Raw genomic sequence first — 20,124 nt, forward strand, 5'->3', positions numbered from 1 at the left:
ATAAGTTAATTATTTGGATTTTTATTTAAATACATACGTTGAATTAATATAATTAATATACTTTAGTCATAAACAAATTAAAAAAAACCTAAAAGATCAGTGAACAAAAAAGATTTAATTAAAAAGTCCTAAAATAACAAATAACAATAGAACTTTTAATACTACTTCTTCTACTTAAGACAATTCTATAATTAGATCATTTAAATGAGAGCCAGAATTTCAGCATGGCTCTTGTTCTTCTCTCTCCTTGTCACAAGTTAATATTTTATAAAAAATCAAAACAATTTTTTTAATTAAAATTTATTATTTTATTTATTCAATCTTAAGTTGTAAGTGTTTCCATTTTTCAAAAACTAATTATCTTTATAAAAAAAGGTTAAGCTGTTGAAATCGGTGCAGCTTAAAACTCAGTCAGGATTTTGTCAGTTTCTACTATCTTAGATACTGATAATGCCTAAAGATAAGGCTCTTTAAATGGTGGTACAAGAGTTTATATCAAAATGGTTGGTTAAGATAGTACCATGGCTTCAAATAATAATGTCTTAATAGGTCCTTATCCTTGTATTATACCAGGTATTAATGCTTTTTGACACTTAAATATTTATTTGAAAATATTTTTTTTGTTATCAATTATCAAATACTTTAAATCTTCTTTTTGCCAATATTTTTTTTACTCCAAAATGAAATTTTTTACTCTTCTAACCATTTTAAATAACTAAATTAACTTTTTAAAAATTTTAAAAACTAATTAATATTTACAGTAGATAAAATGAATGTTAATAATTTAAATAGATATGGGCGTTAATGAAGTTTTTGTATCTTGCGTGACTACTGCTGCTTATGATAGTACTCAATAATGGAATCTTCCTGTTGTTGTCAATGTTGTGAATAGAAGTGCTTCATAATGTGCTTAAAATGATGCTTCTTTATGTACTTTCTCTTATTCTGGATCCTTTACTCCAATGGTAGATATTATATTTCCTCGTGCAGTGCTTCCTAAGTTTGATTTTGAATGGTGGGGAACTTTTAGAATATCAAATACAAAATAAATCACAAAGATGCTTGTTGGCTAATTGCTTTGTGACAGATTTAATTTAGGATTGAATGAAGATACTCCATATAATGGTAATTCTTATAGTCCATTATCTTGCTAAGTAGACTATTCTCATCCAGCAGGATTCTACCTTTCACAATTTATTTCTGTTCCAGGCTAGGCTTCTAATTAAAGCCACCTAACTACTATTCGTTCCACTACTCTAGATTCTCCTTATGATATCTAGATTGTTTCTCAATAGCCATCTTAGGGTGTTCAATAAAATATCACTTCATAAGGAGGTTACCTTACTATTTAGGCATCAAATATTCCAACAAATACATAGAATGTCACTGTAACTTGGAATAATGCAAATTGTTAAATTACAGATTAACAAATATCATCTGGTTATTTTACATGCGTATTACCTAGTGGTTTAAGTAATCCAACAATAGATCAAACCTTGCGTTACGAGTCTGGATCTGGAGTTCATTTGCAAGCTTATAATACTTCTTCATGGGATTTAAATGGTCTTATTAATCAATATAAAACAAACTTATCTTAATTGACATTAGCCAATGAATCAATAATTCCATCTACTGAGTATTACTATGATTTAGACCCAAATATGGATAATCTTTAGAGGTAGTTCATTGTTCTTTAAGGTTACTTTAATCCTCCAAGAGATGGAAATTACTACTTCCATACTTCTTCCAGCTATTAAGCTTAAGTTTTGTTTTAATTTAGTGGAGACAGCACTATCGAGTCTACGATGACTACCATCAATACTATTACTTATGGAACCAACCTTAGAGATCCTTACTCTTAAAATTATGATCTGTAACAATCTACTTCAGATAGTATTTCTTTGAAGAAAGGATAATCTTATTTCTTTAAAATATATGCCCTTGCATCGAGCGCTAGTAGCTTTTATCACAGCACAGGAGTAAGAATTCCATCAGGGAACACTAATAATTATATTAATACAGTAAGTTAACTATCTAGATTTAGGATTGATTACTAATTCACAAAAGAAGTAGTTTCAATAACATTTAAAGACAGAACTACTGCTACAAAAACTACTTTTGGAATGAATTTCATTTACCCATATGGAGCTTAAATAAGTAAGCAAGCTTAGTAATGGGTAATAACAAGTTAGTAATACAACAGAGATACTCCTTGTTCTACTATCATTTGGCACTTCAATGTCTATAGTGGAGCAAACAGCACATGTACTTAAACAGATGTCACAGATTCCAATAACAATAAGATAGGTACTACATGGCAACTAACTTTTTAATATCATCGTCAATATGATGTATAGCCAACATTTGTTTTTAATAAAACTACAACAGATTCTCCTGTTTATAATGTTATCACTCCTGTAGGTCCTCCTTTATCAGGAACTTTCCGTTTAAAAATAAATGGTAACTATGTATAGATAAATAAAAGCCCTGATATCCCATATAATATTTATGAATGGCAGCTTTGCTCTGGAATTTAACAAATTCTTCAAACCTCAAATATTGCATGCTCTCGTAACATTAACTTTGTAGATGGTTCTCAGTGGTATTTTGATTTTTATGGTATAACCTCAAAAATATTAGTAGAGGCTGAATCTTAATTAGTTGGTTAATCTGGAGCTATTAACCTCTACGTAGATACTCTTAGATAAGCATCTAACTCCTACTTATACTATGCAGCAATAGAAAATGAATTAATTACTCAAAGATCAGCTTAACCTTATGCAGCAATAAAGGTTAATGGCGTTTTAACTTTAGCTTCCTTAACAAATTAATAGCTTATTGTTAATGTCTTGAGTGATTCTTAAGCTATTAGTTATACCAAATTTGATGATGATAATGCATCATCGACGTTAACCATAAGTGAAATTTAAGCAAATGGATTTAATCCAATTATTTCTAACTTTACAATTTATTATAACGGTATTAAATGTATAATTACTACTCCACTTTCATCCACATTTTCAGGAACATTGAAAGCTACTTATCTAAGTAAAGTTGCAGGAATTTATAAGCCTGTAATTTTCTACCAATCAAATGGTATAGCTCTTTCAAGCTAAGTAAGTGCAGTAACTTAAAATCCTATAGTAACTTAACTCAGCTCGACTACCATTTACACTTATGGTGGTACAACTTTAACTTTAACTGGTAAATACTTCCCTAATTCTATTGATAATAACTTAAAAGTTACTTTTGGTTAAATTTCAGCAAGTATTTAATCTGCAACAAATACTTAAATAGTAGTCTTGAGTCCAAGTGGACTTTCAGAGGGTACTATTAGTGTAATAGTTACTTACAATGGATTAAGTAGCAATAGTGTTTCAGTGACAGTAAGCAATAATAATGCAATAACATTAACTAATATTGATAAAAAACTAGCTTCTCCAGTTGATAAAACGCTAATTACCGTATAAGGAACTAATTTTGGTAATGATTCTTCAAAATTATAAGCCTTCCTAGATGCTGTAGACTCAAATGGTAACCTTGTTACTTATGGTAAATATTAAGTCAACGTAGTCACTGCTACCGATACAAAAATATAAATTCTCCTTGGTGGAGGACTACCTGGTAAATACTAGCTCAGGGTTGTTTAAGTAGGATTTGGAAGTAACATTCCTACTGATGGAGTTGTTAACCTTATTGAATATAATATTTTAATTAATTCTTTCAGTTTAAATAAAGTATCTGCTTATGGAGGAGCTTAGCTGATAATAAACGGAGTAAACTTTTCTTCTTCACTGACTGACAACTAAGTTTTAGTTGTATATAGCAAAACAGATTCAGAAATTTGTATTTTATAAGCTGCTTCTTCTACTAGTATAACATGTACACTTCCTAACATGTATTAGCATCTACCATTAGGAACCACTAGTGAATCTTTTGAGATAGAAGTTTGGGGAAAATTAATTGTTAAGGCTATTGTGGATCCTTCTTCTTCTTCATTTACCCCATCAATCACTTTTGATTCAAGCTTAGGAATTTAAGTAGGTACAGTCAACAATTAATGGTAGCGTTTTAATTCTTAATATTCCATTAATGGAACTAATATTCCAACAGATGCTAAGACCTTCTCAGTTATTATAATTGGATATGAAAATATTCCCATTACTATTAATTCTTCGAACTCAACTTTAGTAACATATACTACTCCAAATTTACCTTCAGGTGATTATAATATAGTTCTGCGCACTGTGGTTGGTGACAGCTCTTACTTGAAAATTACTATCCAAGAATATACCTACCCCTTAGCATCTTCTTAACTTTACACCATTTCAAGCTAAGGAGCAGAAATAAGCTTAGTCATGTCAGGAAATATACCTGGATAAAATCCAATTTTTAAATTCAATGGATTATAAGCTACTCTTCTGCAATACAACAATTCAACTGGCCAAGTAACAATAAGACTTCCTTCTAGTCCAGTTGGTTCAAACTATTAGTTGCTTTCTGTAAGAAGCCCTCTAGTACCTTTAACTGGCAAAGGGAATTTACCTTGGGTAACTCACTAAACAGCATTTACTGTCATAGCTCCAAACTGGAGTGTAAGTTAAGTTTAAGTAAACGGAAATATACTGAGTATTACTGGTAATGGCATAAGTGCTTTGAAATAAGCATATTTATAATAGAGCACAAATAATAATTAATAAATTGTATCAACAAGCATTACAAGTTAGACTAACACAGGAGCTACTATAACTTTTGCAAATGCTCCAGCTGGAACTTACTAACTTTATTTATTAGATTCTTCTAATAATTATCCCTCTTTTTCTAATAACAGTAATTAGGTATAAATTAGCCTTTAAAATCTTTCTAGTTCATAAACCACTTCATCTTATGCTGGTGGATAAACTTTGACAATAAATGGATCTGGATTTAATACAAACAATATCAGCCAAAATTTAGTTACTATTTGTGGAAACTAAGCTACTGTCTAAAGTGCTAGCTCTTCCTCTTTAGTAATAACTACTCCACCTGCTTATTCAGTTTAAGCTCTAAGTAATTATAAATTTCCTTCTGATTAAGTTAATCCATTAGCTGGATTCACTACTTTTGGTAATGATCCTAATGGAAATTCTTAATATCTTGCAGATGGAGATTTGCTTTTTTACTATTCAAATTCCTAAGGAGGCTCTTGCTTTTGTGGTTTAAATTTTGGTACAACATATGTCGTTTTAAGTAAATTCTAATTATATCCTCGTTCATAAGGAGTGACTGATGCATCATTATTTTTTGGTACTGTTTTCCAAGGTTCAGTTGATGGTACTAACTGGGTAACACTTTTGACAATTGGAACTGATTTCCACTTAGGTAAAAACATGTATTTAATAGATACATTGGTTTCAAATGTTTAATAAACTTAGAAAAAGAATCTTCAAGGAGCCTACACATAATTTAGATTATTTGATTAATCAGGTTTATCTAATTGCCAAATGGTAGAAATTTAACTCTTTGGTTGGAAGAGAAGTGCAGTAGTTGAGAGCGGTACTACTCTTGCATGCCCTGTTTCAGTTTCTGTAAATGGCTCACCTATTTTCTCATTAGCTAATAATGTAATTTATGACTAATAAATAACTTACATAGTTCAATCAATTACCCCAAGTTATGGTAGTATTTCTGGTGGAACATTAGTAACAATAAGTCTAGACAGAGCCCCTGATTCTTCAGCTAAAATATCAGTTTTTATTGACGGAATAATTTGCAGTGATCCAAAAATATCTTAATCATCAATTTCTTGTCAAACTGGACCAAAATCTAGCTCTGCAAACTCTTCTTTAGTTGTATAAATAAACTCATATCTTGCAGTAAACAATGGAATAATTTTCTATTATGGAAACCTTTGGTCTAGCGCATCTACATGGGGTAATGATTTTGCTCCTATAGCAGGTGATATAGTTTATGTAAACAATGGAAAGAGCTTAATAGTAGATGTTCCATATGTAGGTATTCTAAATACAATAGTTATATAGAATGCGAACCTTATTTTCGCTAATAATATGAACATCCATTTAGAAACTAATAGTATCTTAGTTTAATCAGGTAATGTAGTTATAGGTACTCAAAGCTCACCTGTGACTGGTAATGTAAGAATTACACTTTACGGATAGTAGTCAGACAAATAATTCCCTACAGTAGGTAACAAAGGTCTTTCTATTTACAATGGTAGTATTGATATATAAGGTTAGACACGTGCTGTTACATGGACTGAGCTTTCTGCGACTGCAAATGTTGGTGAAACTAGTATTCAAGTATTTATGAATGATCCTGCTTTTGATTGGTAAATAGGAGAAGAAATCGTAATTGCCTCTACTGATTATGTTGATGGACACTCTGAGCGCCGTATAATTACAAATATTTCCAAAAATGCTGATGGAAAAACTGTTACAATTTCATTTGTTTAGCCTCTGCTTGTATAGCATGTGAGTGTTACAGGAGAGTCTTACAAAAGTGGTCAGTTCTTAGTAAATATGAGAGCTGAAGTTGGTCTTCTTACACGTAATGTAGTTTTTGAAGGTGATCAATCTTCAATAGCAACTCGCTATGGTGCTCATTTAATGCTTCATGGATCTCAAACAAGTGCTCGCATAAGATATGCTGAATTCAGATATACTGGGCAACCAGCTATAATTGGCAGATATCCAATCCATTTCCATATGGTTGGAGATGTCTCTGGATCAGTTGTTGAAGGTAACGCTATCCATGATTCATTTGCAAGAGCTGTCACAATTCATGCTACTCATTATCTTCATGTAAAGAATAATGTTGCTTTTAATAATGCAGGCCATAATATTTTCCTAGAAGATGGTATTGAAACAAATAATTTAATTGAATACAATTTAATTTTAGGTACCATTTAAGTGTGGTCGATGCTTTAGTCTGATATTACTCCAGGGTCATATTGGATCACTAATCCTCTAAATTATGTATCAAATAATAGAGCTGCTGGTGGTGACTTCTATGGATTTTGGTATGAAATTAAAGAACATCCTGATGGCCCATCAGCTAGAAATGATATTTGTCCTCAAGGCATGGGATTAGGATTATTCACTAATAATGTTGCTCATTCTTACGACCGTTTTGGTCTTAGGATTTTTGTCATGACAAACCTCTAATATCCTTGTAATCCATATAGAGATGACACTTAGCCAAACCCTTTCGTTAACAATACTTCCTTCACTATTACTTGGTCTAATTTTGTTGCATACAGAAATAACGAAGATGGTGTTTTGGCTGAAGAAGTAGGAAATATGATTTTTAACAATTTCACTCTTGTTGGAAATAAGTAATCAGGCTTTAACTCATATTTGACTAATAGAACTGATGAATATGTTATATTGCAAAATTCATTAATTGTTGGTCAATCAGTTGGTAATCCTGCAGATGTTTCTGATCTTCAAAGCTCTTACGGGTTAATAACTCCTCGTACAGATGGCTTCAAAGTTTAAAGTGTTCACTTTGCTAATTTTATTTAAAATATGAAAGTATTTAAATCTTGTTCTTTTTGCTGGCACTTTAAGAAGTGGGTCTAAGGAGGAAAGCTCACTTTATTTAGTCAAATTACTTATGAAAGCATAAGTACTAACAATTACATGTATTGGGATAACTGGCGCAGAGAAATATACCAAGATTTAGATGGTTCATTATCAGGCAAAGGTAGTTAATAATGGATTACCCCAGCTGGACCTCACCTTGTAAATCAAAAATCTTGCTAAACATCATCGTAAGACATGATTAAGTGGAATAATGCAGTAATTTGTAGTCAGCAAGTAGTCAGAATAGAATTTAGCAATCCTGTTGACTCTAATAATTTTAGATCTAAAGCTTTATATGTTCTCCCATGTGATTCAACTGGAAAAGGTTACGGTGGAACTAGTAATACTGATTATTACATATCCAAATCAGTTAAAATTGAAAATGCAGCTGGTGATTTAACTCTAGGATTTGTTGGTACTTTCTTAACTGGATAAATATTTTAAGTTTAATGGGAGATGTCATAAATCGATTTTACTCACTTTAGTATTGGACTTTCTCCTTATCACACTGGTACTTCTGCATCGGACACTATACTTATAAAATTTCCAATAAACGATTTCAGAGAAACATGGTAAAACTTCTAAATGATTGCAGGAGTTAATGTTTAGCTTTATAAAAATATTACATCTGGGCAAGACCCAACAGCTCTTGCTAATCTTAAAACCTTAAACTGTAATCATGGAGATTGGTTTAATGATATAGTTGGCTAAGCACTATGGCTATGTCTTAATGCTAAAAATAGGCCAAAAGCAACCAACTTGCAATATCTTGAAAGAGTAGATCTAAATGCTCTAAGTTGCTTAGCAAATTGTCCCCTCCCTCCTGGCTAATGTAAAAAGGATGGAGTATTAAGAAGGATAAGTAATTTAGCTACATGGCAAGGAGTTTCTATTGACGGAAATCCAGGACCTACAATAAATTCATCTGGTAATAGCACATTATGGATACCTTGTCCTTGGGAAGTTGTAGTTGATTAAGATTTAACAAAGTACACATAGATTATAGTTGAAGGTAATCTAAGAATTGACCCTACAAAGAATGTAAATATACAAGCTAACGGTATTTGGCTTAAAGGAGGTCTATTTATTGCAGAAGGTTCTACACCAGGCTCTCCTTATACTTATAATCTGAATATTTAACTGAATGGCAACTAGGATTAACCTACTTAATTTGTCATAGACCCTTTAGTTGATGTTGGAAATAAAGTAATTCTGAATACTGGTAACTTTACACTTATAGGAAACCCTCCTTCAACAACATATACTTAATTGGCAGCTTCTGCAAATCCTGGTGATAGCTCAATAACTGTTGTAAGTGTAAATGGATGGAGTGTTGAAGATATAATAGCAGTTGCTCCAACACAACTTGATGCAACTGAAAATGAAATTTTCAGTATTCAATAAATTAATGGCAATGTCGTAACTTTAAACTCAACTATATAATTTTATCATTACGGTGCTTAAAGCATCACTTTACAAGAAACTTGGGGATCTTACTCTTAGTAATTAGATTTAAGAGCTTAAGTTTTGCATTTAAATCGTAACATAAAAATAGTTGGATCTCCAGTAAGTACTGGTATTCCTTGGGGTTGTAGAGTTCTTTCTCATTATTGGCAAATTCTCGCTGATGCTAGTGGTAATCCTCTTCCTCCTGAAAAGTAGCTTCACTTAAGAGGCATACTCACGTGGAATGGTGTTGAAATGAGAAATTGTGGTTAAGCTGATACTTCTCGTGGTGGAATTGATTTCAGAAACTGTACGTCTGATGCAAACAATCAAATAATTAGTAATGTGATCAACTCAAGCTTCCATGATTGTCCTGGGTACTGTGCTAATATTGATACATCATCTAATATTAACATTTCAAATAATAACTTCTTTAGAGGGAAACCAATATTCTTAGGACTAAATTACCCAAAGAATGTCACAATATCTAAAAACATATTCGTTGCTGCTCTAAAGCGTGATTATCAGTATAGTGTCGCAGGTATGTTATATGATATGAATACTGCTATTTATTTCTTATCAACTTAAGATCCTACTGCTGATTCCATTCTTATTAGCTAAAACATAGTGTAAGGATCTCAAGGTCCTTGCTTATCTCTAGTTTAAACTCCTTGCTCAAGTGTTTCTAAAATATCTTCAAATCTTGGTGTTTGGGGAAATCAAGCATAAACTTGTTTAGTAGGTGTCTTATTCAAACAAACTCTGAATGGTTGCTAGTGGGCAGGTAAAATAGCAGTTGCTCGTTCAGTTAAAGGTATTATGGTTAATCCAACTCAACCTAGTCTCATAGTTGAACATGTACTTGCTGCAGAATCAAATCGTTCAGTAATTCTTCGTTTTGCACATTAAGGATATCGTAATGTAGGTGTTTTCTAAAACTCATCTATTTTTGGCGTTGCAATCACAAACGACCCAACAGCTTATGATAGTTCTACAAAAGCCTAAGTTTGCTAAGGAGGATCAGGCACATAAAACTTAGTTGTTACTGAAGGTGGTGAGGACTTCCCATTAAAAACTATGCCTCTTTCTTTTGATGTAATTTGCAATTCGGAAGTTTTTGATGCCTCTCTTTATCAAGTTAATGTTAAATATGTTAACTTTAAGAAAACTTATAATGACGCCAATTTTAAGTCTTGTGCCAACAATTTCATGATGGTTACACATCCTAGTGCTTCAGATCATACAGCTGGTACATATAATCAAAATGTGACTTGCGTTAACTGTTCAACTGAAGCTTACTTCAATTTTATGTCACCTAATCCAGCTTGGGCAGGTTGGTTTGGAGGTTGTGGACTTTTCTTATGTACAGGTCCAGATAATGTCCTAAATGTTGATTTTACAGGCAGTCTTTTCAATAATATTCCTTCTTCTGGTATATCTCATAACAAAGGAATAGCCAATAAAAATTGTATTTCTTAACCAAATTGGAATAACGCTTACTAATGTCCTGGCACAAATTATGCATAGCTTGAATGGTAGTCAGAATCTCCAGATCATAATAAAAGATCAACAGCTCCTTGTTAACTCACATCCTTAGATGGAAGCTACACAAATAAAATCAACATGTTTAGAGAATGGTAATGGGATGGTAATGAACCTATGAATTTAAGAGAAAATAGATACTATGCTACAGTACTCTTAAATACCACCTATAATATTCAATATAATGGTTTAAATCCTTATAATATTATTCATAGGATACAATAAAGAACAAATGATAATATAGGTGAACCTAATGCATGGGTTATCTTTAATTCTTAATACAGCGTCCCATAGAATATTGAAGTGTCTATAGATGGTGGAGCTGTTGTAGAACCGTTCCTTGTTAGTGATAATGTGGATCTTACAAAAAATACCACTTGTGGAGCTAATATTTATAATTATGAAACTAGAACAATTTCATTCGTAATAAACGGTGCAGCAAATTGTTTGGTACGTGTGTAAATTCTTGATACTGTACGTATTCAAATAAAAGTATCTATATCAAATGAAGAATTCTTCAAAAATAACAATAAATTTAGTTTTATATCTGCTATTGCATCATTCCTAGGAATATAAGATTTTTCTCGTATAAAAGTGGTAGGTGCAGCTACAGGAAGTAGATTCTTACAAAGTGGTTCTATTATTTAAAGCTAAAAAACATCTTCATCAAGCAGTTAAGGATTTAATCTAGCAATTGATATCACTAACAAATCAAGTGGTGGTTCAATAAATCCAGATACTGTACATTAAGATCTTATGAACAAAGCTAATTAATTATAGGCTGGTTTCGCAAATAATAATATTCCAGGAATTAAAGCAAACACATTTACTGTTGTTTCAACTCAAGTTATGGTTTCATCAGATTCAAATGGTGGTATTTATGGCTAAAACAGCAGTAATAATAATCCAACTATATAAGAATCTTCATAAAATTCATCTAATAATACTTTAGCAATCATATTAGGTGTTGTATTAGGTTTCCTTGCTATTTTAATTGTAATAGCAGGGTTTATAGCTTATAAGAAATACAAAAAGAGCAAGATAATACAAAATAAAAATAATGTTGAAGGAGAAAAGTTAGTTGAAATAGATTCTATCAAATCTGAGCCTCAAAAAGAAAACGTCAAAGAAAATCTAGATAACTAACTCCAACCAATCAACCTAGATTCAGCAAACAATTATGCTTAAACAATGAATTTAGATCCCATAATTCCTGCTGATTAAGAAATTCATTAGATACCATTATAAGGAATTGTAAATCAGAGTCCATTTTTAAAATGATAGGTGAGAAAATCATAATCCTTTATACAAATATTATACAAAAAAAAAGGAATATTAATATATATTTTGTTATTATTTTATAAATAGTTTTTTTATTTTAAAATTCTAAATAATTTACTTTGAATTAATATTTTTATTCCATCTCCTTTTACCTCTTAATTTTCCATCTTAAAATTAATATTGTTCTTTATTTTAAATTAATCAACATAAATATAGCTGTTCCTGCATTATATTATTCTTAAAGATTTTTTGTTCTACACCTAAATTATTTTCTTTATATTTGCTTTTAAAACGCTTACAAAAATTAACCAAAATTCAAAAAGTTTTTTTTCTAATGATAATGTTTAGTCTATTAATTTTTATAAAGTGGAATAGTTATTTCGAGTGATACAGTATTTAATTTTTTAAATTAAAAATCTCTGATTAGAAGTACTTTAGGTGCTTATTTATACATAATATGTTAATTTATCTAAATAACCATAAATGCAATTTAAACGGGTTTTACAACACATATTTTGTGTACCACAAATATAAGTACATATTAAATATTATATTTTTAGAATATGAAAAATTATTTAACTTAAAAATTTAAAGATGAAAATTTATTATTTTAATAATCAGTTAACAGTGAAATTTAAATTTATTATATTTACAGTTTTATTTTTTAAATAAATAATTAGAATTATATACATATGTGTTTGTTTTTAATTTTAAGTAAATTTAATTGTTTTTTATTTTTGATCAAAAAATCAGTATTTGAAAATAGATTTAAGCAGATAAATTGTTGTTTCTTCTTATGCCTTTTAAAATGGTAAGCACGTGAGAGCAAATTGAGCAGACTGTACATCTAAATTTATTTTTTATTTTAAGTAGACACTGAATACTAACCAAATGACTATCAAAGTAATTTCTCCTATTAACATGTAAAAAGTATAAAATTGCTAAATTTATTTAATTTAATTATCTAAGAGGGAGTATAATTAGTTTTAAATAAGGTTAAAAGTTTCAATAGGTAATTAAAACCCATAAGCTATAAGATATTTATATTAATCAAGTGATGAATATTCCCATGACATTTAGATTGTTTCGCTTTAGTTTAGGCTACCATTATAAAGTGAACTAAACTGTTAGAAATAATATAAATAACTAGAAATGATAGAAAAGAATCCATTTATTGCTTCTTATTTTATTGTTGAGGTATTTTTACAAACTTCTTAGTCTGACAAAATTTCGCATAGATTTTAATTAAATAATTTTTCTAGATAACTCATATTTTAGCTATCAAATATCTGTCTATTCTATATTGCATTAGACATATAATTTGAGTAAGTGTTTAATAACTTCATATCTTGATTAAAAATATTTATTGCTTTTTAATATTAATCAAATGGGAAGTTCAAATCATGTTATTAAATAATACTTTTCCTATAAGTAAACTCGCTTAAAGTGATAATTGAGTGAAATGATAATTTTGTTTTCATTGTAGTATTGAATACATCTAACTATTGCTTCAAAAAGGATTATTCTTCGTAATAGAAAATAACTGAAACAGCCAAAAAACAAATAGCAGTAAAACCAAAAAAGCAAAGCATAATGAAATATTTGAAAACAGAGAGCTTTTAGTCACTCATCTTAGAGCTGATGTGCTATTATTAAATTTTATTTTCAGCTTTTTTTTACTTTAATTATTTTAAAGCTACTTAAGCTGAATGAGCAGTTGAGCTCTCTTAAGAGTTGATTTTTAAGGCCATTTTTTATATTATAAAATCACTACAAAAATTATACTCTATCCAACTGCAATCATTGTTCTATAAGTTTCTATGAAAGAGCTCGAGTTTTGTAATTTCTTTGTCTGCTTCATCAACAGTAGTCCTTGAAAGGACAAAATAAATAATTTCTTAGAATTTATTTATTGATTTCATTAAGGGTAAGGATAAAATCGATGCAAAAAGAAATATTGCAACCGTGATTATTATTATCAAAATAACATGCTTTTATAAATTTTCTATATTTTAATTCTACTGATCAATATTATTTTGAATTAATTCTCTAGAATTCTATTGGATTATAATTTAATTTTCGTACATAAAATATATACTATTAATTTAATTTTGAATATGCTCTGATTCGCATACTGCTCTAATTTTCTACATAGCTAACAAGTAAAATTCTAGTTAATTTAATTTTACTTCAATTTTTTAGCTAAATAAAAAAAAAAAATTTAGATGATATTTACATCCATAAAAATTAATAAATAATTATTTAAAAATTATTTTTTTTATATTTAAATATTAAACAATAAAAAATAATTAATTCAATAAAATAATAGCTTACTTTGATGAAAAATCAAATGTTTGTATTTAGTCTTGGCTTTAACTCAGTTCAATAATTCTATTAATATTTTTTTATAGGTCCATCTAGAAGTTAGATCCAATTTGATTACAATAAGATTGATTAAAAGAAGAAACAGCATTCTCTAGTTCATTTGGAAGAATATTCAAATTATATTCATATTTAATTAATTAGGTTAATGCTTATTGGTCATAGTATTATCCTAGTAATGACTATTATTAGCTTATATTTAAGGAATCTTTTACTTAACTAAGCAAACCTTGCATCTTAATATAATATGCTAAAGAAATACTAATAAAGGCGAGGATATCAAATACTTTTATTTAATTGAAAAATGTAAAAAATCAATTTAAATTAAAAATATCTTACTTAAAAGAATAATTATCTTAGAGTTACTTCTTATTGATCTTTTATGAATTATTTGATAAACAATTAATTCTTGTCTACTTGAACTATTTGAAGTTGTGGATGAACCTTCATGTATGTTTTCCATCTAAATATTTTTATCTAGCTTTATTTCTTCTTTTTCTTATTTATCTGTATTATTTGTTGGACGGGAAGGTGTATTTTTTGATAGCTATTTATTGATATCTTAATTTACTTTTTGTTAACTTGCTTCATTTTTATAATTGTTATTTTATAAAATTTGTGCTAATTTTTAATTTTTGGTAATATAATTCTATTTCATTTTATTTTTAAACATTTCAATCAGTTAAAAACTATCATGATTACTTGTACTTTTTTGATCGCAGCTTTTTTCTAATTATAACTAATTCTTATAGTGAAATTAAGCTGAAAGAGGGCTATTGATATTATTTAAGGATGTGATGATTTAAGTTGTTTAGTAATTTATTTGATTAATTGATTTGTCTTATGAAATTAATGTCTTAGAATTTATTTTTGCACTATCTTATTTGTATAAATCGTTATTTAATGTATGAACATTTTCTTCGCTTTTTATTTTATGTGGGCTCAAGCAGACAAATTCAAATTCTTATTACGAAAGAAGGTTTCTATTAGAAGTAATTTAACTCATCAAGTTAAAGGTGTAATGTTCCTCTTCTAGTATTCTTTCTTTGGTTTATAATTTATTAGAATCACCTTCTATTTGAATTTTATTGTTGGCATTATTAATAGTTTTATTGGATTCAGTTTTAGTAATTTATGGCTACTAAACTAGAGATATACTACTTGATTTAATAAATTAGTTGTTTATTTTTTCAGTAGAATAATTTTATTTGCTAGAACTTTAGTTATAGTTGTTTGTTTTCTACATAAAAATTTAAGAATTTCTTTTTAAATTTAGGTCTTTTGAGTTTTAGTTTTTGAATTAGCTTGAAAAGAGTTTTTTTTAATCTTGAGAATCTAAATTATGAGAAGAGATTTAGGTTTTATTCGCTGTATCTGAAATGGTATTTTCGGTTTCAATAGCTTATAAAGTATGTTCATTTTACATTCTGTCATGGAGATCTATGGTATTTAATAAAGTTTATTTTCTTTATTTTAAGTCATTAATTTCAATTTCAAAAATAAACTCTTAATCTTCCACAATATGTTAATGTCTTTAATTAGAGCTATTTATAATATGGACAATTAAATTTGCCTAACAGTTGGCGCTCTTGAGGCAGTTTGCTCTATTCCATTCCTATTTAAAATAATTTTTTAAAATATTTTCCCTAAATGCTTAAAACTAAAATGAAAGTTAAATATTTTTTAATATGTATTTTATTTTTTTATAAGCTTCAAACCTTTTCTAATGGATATTTTTTAGAAAATAGTTGCTCTCCACAACTTACTGAGTAAATAAAATTTTGATTATCCAAAAAAATGATAAATACTGTAATATTTTAGAATAAAGACTACTAGTCGATTAATAGATTTTTTATTTTTCTAATCATCAAAATCATTTAATTTTTATTAAGAATATCTTTAGAGGGTATATTTAAATTTATTAAATTTGCAGTACTTAAATTATTAATTTAGAATACCTTTTAAATTAAGATATTTACAAATATCTTCGAAAAATTGTAATCATTAAAATTTGTTTCTCGATTTCAGAAAATCAAAAAATTTTATTAAGATATAAAATATTAAGAAAATAATATTGAAATAATGGATGATATTATTAATAAAAATAATATTACCTAAATTTGTGTTTTATAGAACTGTTTGAAAAAACTCAAGGCTTCTAACTTATTCTAAAGGGAATAATTTTTAGAGGATTGCTTAGAGCTTTTTTAAGTTTGATTTTAATTAATTTTAGCTTGAGATTAATAAGTTTGAAATTATGATTCTAGAGATTAATTGAGCTCAATTAAATTCAAAGGGATTTCTATCTTAATATCATTTTTACTGAATAGCAATCTTCTACTGATTGATTTTAAATTTGTATTTTTATCATCACTATTTTTATTTTGAATATTTTAACTTTCATATTCAATTCGATTTTAAGTCGACAACTAATTAAGAAACTCTTTAATAGACTTTATCAAGCATGGCATAAACGTAAATATATTTAGTTTTTGTATCTCCTTCAATATTGCAGATTAATATTCATTTTCCTAGTTTATTAAGTGAAAAAAATTGCTTATCTTATAAATCTTGAAAAATAAACGTACATACATTAACTCCATTCCCTTATTACTCTTCATCTATACCCACAATTTTTAGATCAAAGAAACTAGAAAAGAAATTTTTATCTATTCCTTTGATTTACCCGGATTAATTAAATATAATATAGCCTTGTTAAGAAATTAGCTTTAAAAGAGTTGCACTCATTCTAAAATCATCTTAATATGAGTAATTTACAGAGACCTGCAATTAAACAGGAAAAATAAAGCCTTGTTTATTAATTGAAAACACTTTTTGATTGGAAGATAAAATTTGAGAATGACCCTTATGAATAAATCCATTAATTAATTATTAATGTATATTAGAAATGTAAGTCGGCATGAGGTCTTCTATTCTTTTAAAACTGGAGAATTCTATCTAATTAAATCCGAAGAAATTAGCCAAGGAGCTATTTGAACGATTAAGGATTTTATAATTTTAATTTACACTTGTAAAAATAGTTATTATGTTTCCTTGATTCAAATTGTATGAATTTAACTCATCGAACGGTCTAGAAGATCCTTTTTAAATCAAATGCGTCATTTATCTCTCTAACAGCAAAGGTTTTTTAACTTCGTTAAAAATGACAATCTAAAATATCTAAAGAATCTGATTGAATATAAAAGAAATATTTTAATATTGGTTTCTAACATACTCCATTTATGAAATTATTTTTGCGAATAAATTTTTGGCATTTTTGAGAATTTTATATAATAAATAACTTCATATGAGTTGAAAACAGCTAAAAAATTATGTTTTTTAAGTTAATAATTACCTTTTATAAAATAAAATTTGGTTCTATAATAGACATTTTAGAAAAGTATTTGGAGTAATGACTAAATTAATGTCTAAGCTTTTAGTATTTGACATAAAGTTCTTTGGATATAATTCTGAGACCATCCATAGAAGAAATTGTTGACTTTAATTACTTGAAATGTTGAAGTTTGCTTAAAGTGTAATCTGCAAGAAGAGGAACAAGAGAGTTTTATATTTCTTATGTTTTTATAATATCTTTCATGGTAAGAGTCACTTTTGAGTTGAAAGTAGATTTTTATTCTTACTTTTACATTGAATAAAGTAGCTCTTAATGAGCGGTTATCATTTATTTGAATGTTCTAGATAATACTTAGCAAACTCCAATAAAATATGAAGAATTATCTTTTGGGTAAGTTTTGTAGTATTTTTTTAGTTCGTAGTAAGCACGTAGGGGATTTCTTTAGAATTTAGCAACGAAAGTAATGTATTTCAGAAATAAATGCTCCCTTGTTGCTCTGTTTTTAATAACTACCTTATTTTATATGCAATCACTAAAGACAGTATCAATAATATTTTTAACTAATTCTATTCTTAGCTGGTTTCTATCATCATAGATTTCTTCTTGCTTGCAATTGCAGATTTCTCTTACGCAGTGCTCTTTGTGCTAAGAAACCATCTAAAGCAAATTAAAACTGCTTAAATCATCCTTTTGAGCTTATTAACTAGCAAGCCAAAATTATTCCAAGTAAAAATCTATATCATTAACTGTTCTATTAAATATTACAAAAAATAAATAAATAATTTATGAAAAAACTTTCTTATGGTAATGTTAATTCCTGATTTATATTACTAAGGTTAGAATCAATCAGATTACACATATTTTGTTATATAATTTTAATTATCACTAATTTTATTAATTAAGCAAATTATTCAATGCTAATTTTGATTAATTCAGCACTTTTAATTTTTTTTTCGAAATGCGTATGGTTTTTTTTGTCAAATCGTATTTAGAACAATTTTGATTTATTCAATATTTTTGTAAGTACCTGCAAGTATTAATTAAATTAAAATTTTTAAAAGATAGTCTAATTATCCTTCAAATCTATTTTTTTGTTTTCTATAATTAAGAATTTTTAAATAAAAACTCTTTTATTAAACCATCTCAATGTTCATATCTTATTTTTTAATTGCAAAATATTTAAAACAATTATTTTATAAATGGCATATTTTTATCAATTAACATCGCTTTTTATGAATTGTTTGATTTTATTCTGTAGACAGATTAAGTGATTTAATTATTATTACATAGAAAATAACTCAAATTTGCTAAAATTTTGCTCCTTTTTATTTTTGTGGGTATTTAATTAATTTGCTAAAAGTTAAGTAATATTTTATTAATGTAAGTTACCTAGATTAGCTGAAATTATTAGAGGATCCAGACATATTAATTATAGAATTGTATTAATATCTTGATATTGAATAGATTAAAAAAGCAACAAGAGCTATTGAGAAGCTCATTAGATAAAAGAGTTCTGTGCTCTTGAATGGAGTATAGTTGAAAAAAATTGTTAAAATGGTGTGGCTAACCCAAAAAAAAGATGTTCCCATAATGTAGAAAATCGAAATTATTTAATCTCTGTATGGGTAATTTAAGAAAATATCAAGAATCATAGAAATACCCATACACTAAGCTATTATATATTTAAAGTAGGAAGGCAACACCTCTCCTAAGTAGTAAATCATTTGCAATAAGAAAAAGGAAAAGATAATTGGGATTAGAAGATAAGCAAATCTCCTCTTTAAAAGGTTACTCTCGCAAAACTCATAGTTTCTAAAGAAAAAACTTATCAATATATTAGTAGTTACTGATAAAACTACTGCAAGACCTCCTAAAATATTCCATATTTATGGTTTATCACTGCAGTTTCCTTAATTTCTATATGCTTGAAGAAAGGCATTTTCATTACACGAGAGCATTCCCAACCCTATTTCAGTGAAAGGGGTCAAAAAAATCCAATAATAAAGAGTGAAAAAAATAATAAGCATCTAATTTATTGTCATAAAGCTTTTTTTGTTTTGCAAGTACCATGATCTTTAGTGGTTTTTGACATAGTTGAGAAAAATAATATAAATTGTGTAGGAATAAACAACTAATTAAATAATGCAAAAAAAGATAATTGTAAGATTGTCATTTCCTTTAAGAAGGAGTAAGAAAGTTCCTGTTGAAACTTCATTTACATGAGCAACAATAGTTATTTTTTAGTCATAAAAAGCTCTGTCTCCGTGAGTGCAAAAAATATATCCGCTAATCTAAAATATATTTATGGTCATCAGAGTACAATAGATTTTTTTGCTTATTAAGAAGTTTGGCTTATCCTCTATGATCTCTAAAACTGTTAGAAACAGTTAAAACAAGTAATTTTTGATGGTTTTGCTAATGCTCTTCATAAATAATAATGCTTGCTGTTTTATATAACTATATTTTTTACGCGCTTTTTTAATTATTTGCAGCAGTATAAATATTAATCAATCTTTTTTAATATTAAACACTATA

The 20,124-nt window shown here is 28.0% G+C and overlaps 3 protein-coding genes across 3 annotated transcripts; 2 read left to right on the top strand and 1 right to left on the bottom strand. All coding sequences in view use genetic code 6, as the record gives it.

Moving 5' to 3' along the window:
• Positions 1-204: 204 nt before the first annotated feature.
• Positions 205-11,852, top strand: TTHERM_00365370 (IPT/TIG domain protein; the record flags this gene model as incomplete). The annotated part of the gene is made up of 3 exons (XM_001007450.2): positions 205-256; positions 376-573; positions 793-11,852. 3 exons carry the CDS (start codon positions 205-207, stop codon positions 11,850-11,852), a joined length of 11,310 nt encoding a protein of 3,769 aa, XP_001007450.2.
• Positions 11,853-12,601: 749 nt separating this feature from the next.
• On the bottom strand, positions 12,602-18,448 carry TTHERM_00365380 (transmembrane protein, putative; the record flags this gene model as incomplete). The annotated part of the gene is made up of 7 exons (XM_001007451.2): positions 12,602-14,054; positions 14,187-14,520; positions 14,574-15,849; positions 16,349-16,765; positions 16,827-17,423; positions 17,590-18,335; positions 18,421-18,448. The coding sequence occupies 7 exons, from the start codon at positions 18,446-18,448 to the stop codon at positions 12,602-12,604; spliced, it is 4,851 nt and encodes a 1,616-aa protein (XP_001007451.2).
• Positions 18,449-19,014: 566 nt separating this feature from the next.
• TTHERM_000365389 (hypothetical protein) lies at positions 19,015-19,518 on the top strand (the record flags this gene model as incomplete). The annotated part of the gene is made up of 1 exon (XM_012795472.1): positions 19,015-19,518. The coding sequence occupies exon 1, from the start codon at positions 19,144-19,146 to the stop codon at positions 19,516-19,518; it is 375 nt and encodes a 124-aa protein (XP_012650926.1). The 5' UTR covers positions 19,015-19,143.
• Between the last annotated feature and the right edge of the window lie 606 nt (positions 19,519-20,124).

This window comes from Tetrahymena thermophila, assembly GCF_000189635.1.
Source record: "Tetrahymena thermophila SB210 genomic scaffold scf_8254813, whole genome shotgun sequence".
Classification (NCBI taxonomy): Eukaryota; Ciliophora; class Oligohymenophorea; order Hymenostomatida; family Tetrahymenidae; genus Tetrahymena; species Tetrahymena thermophila.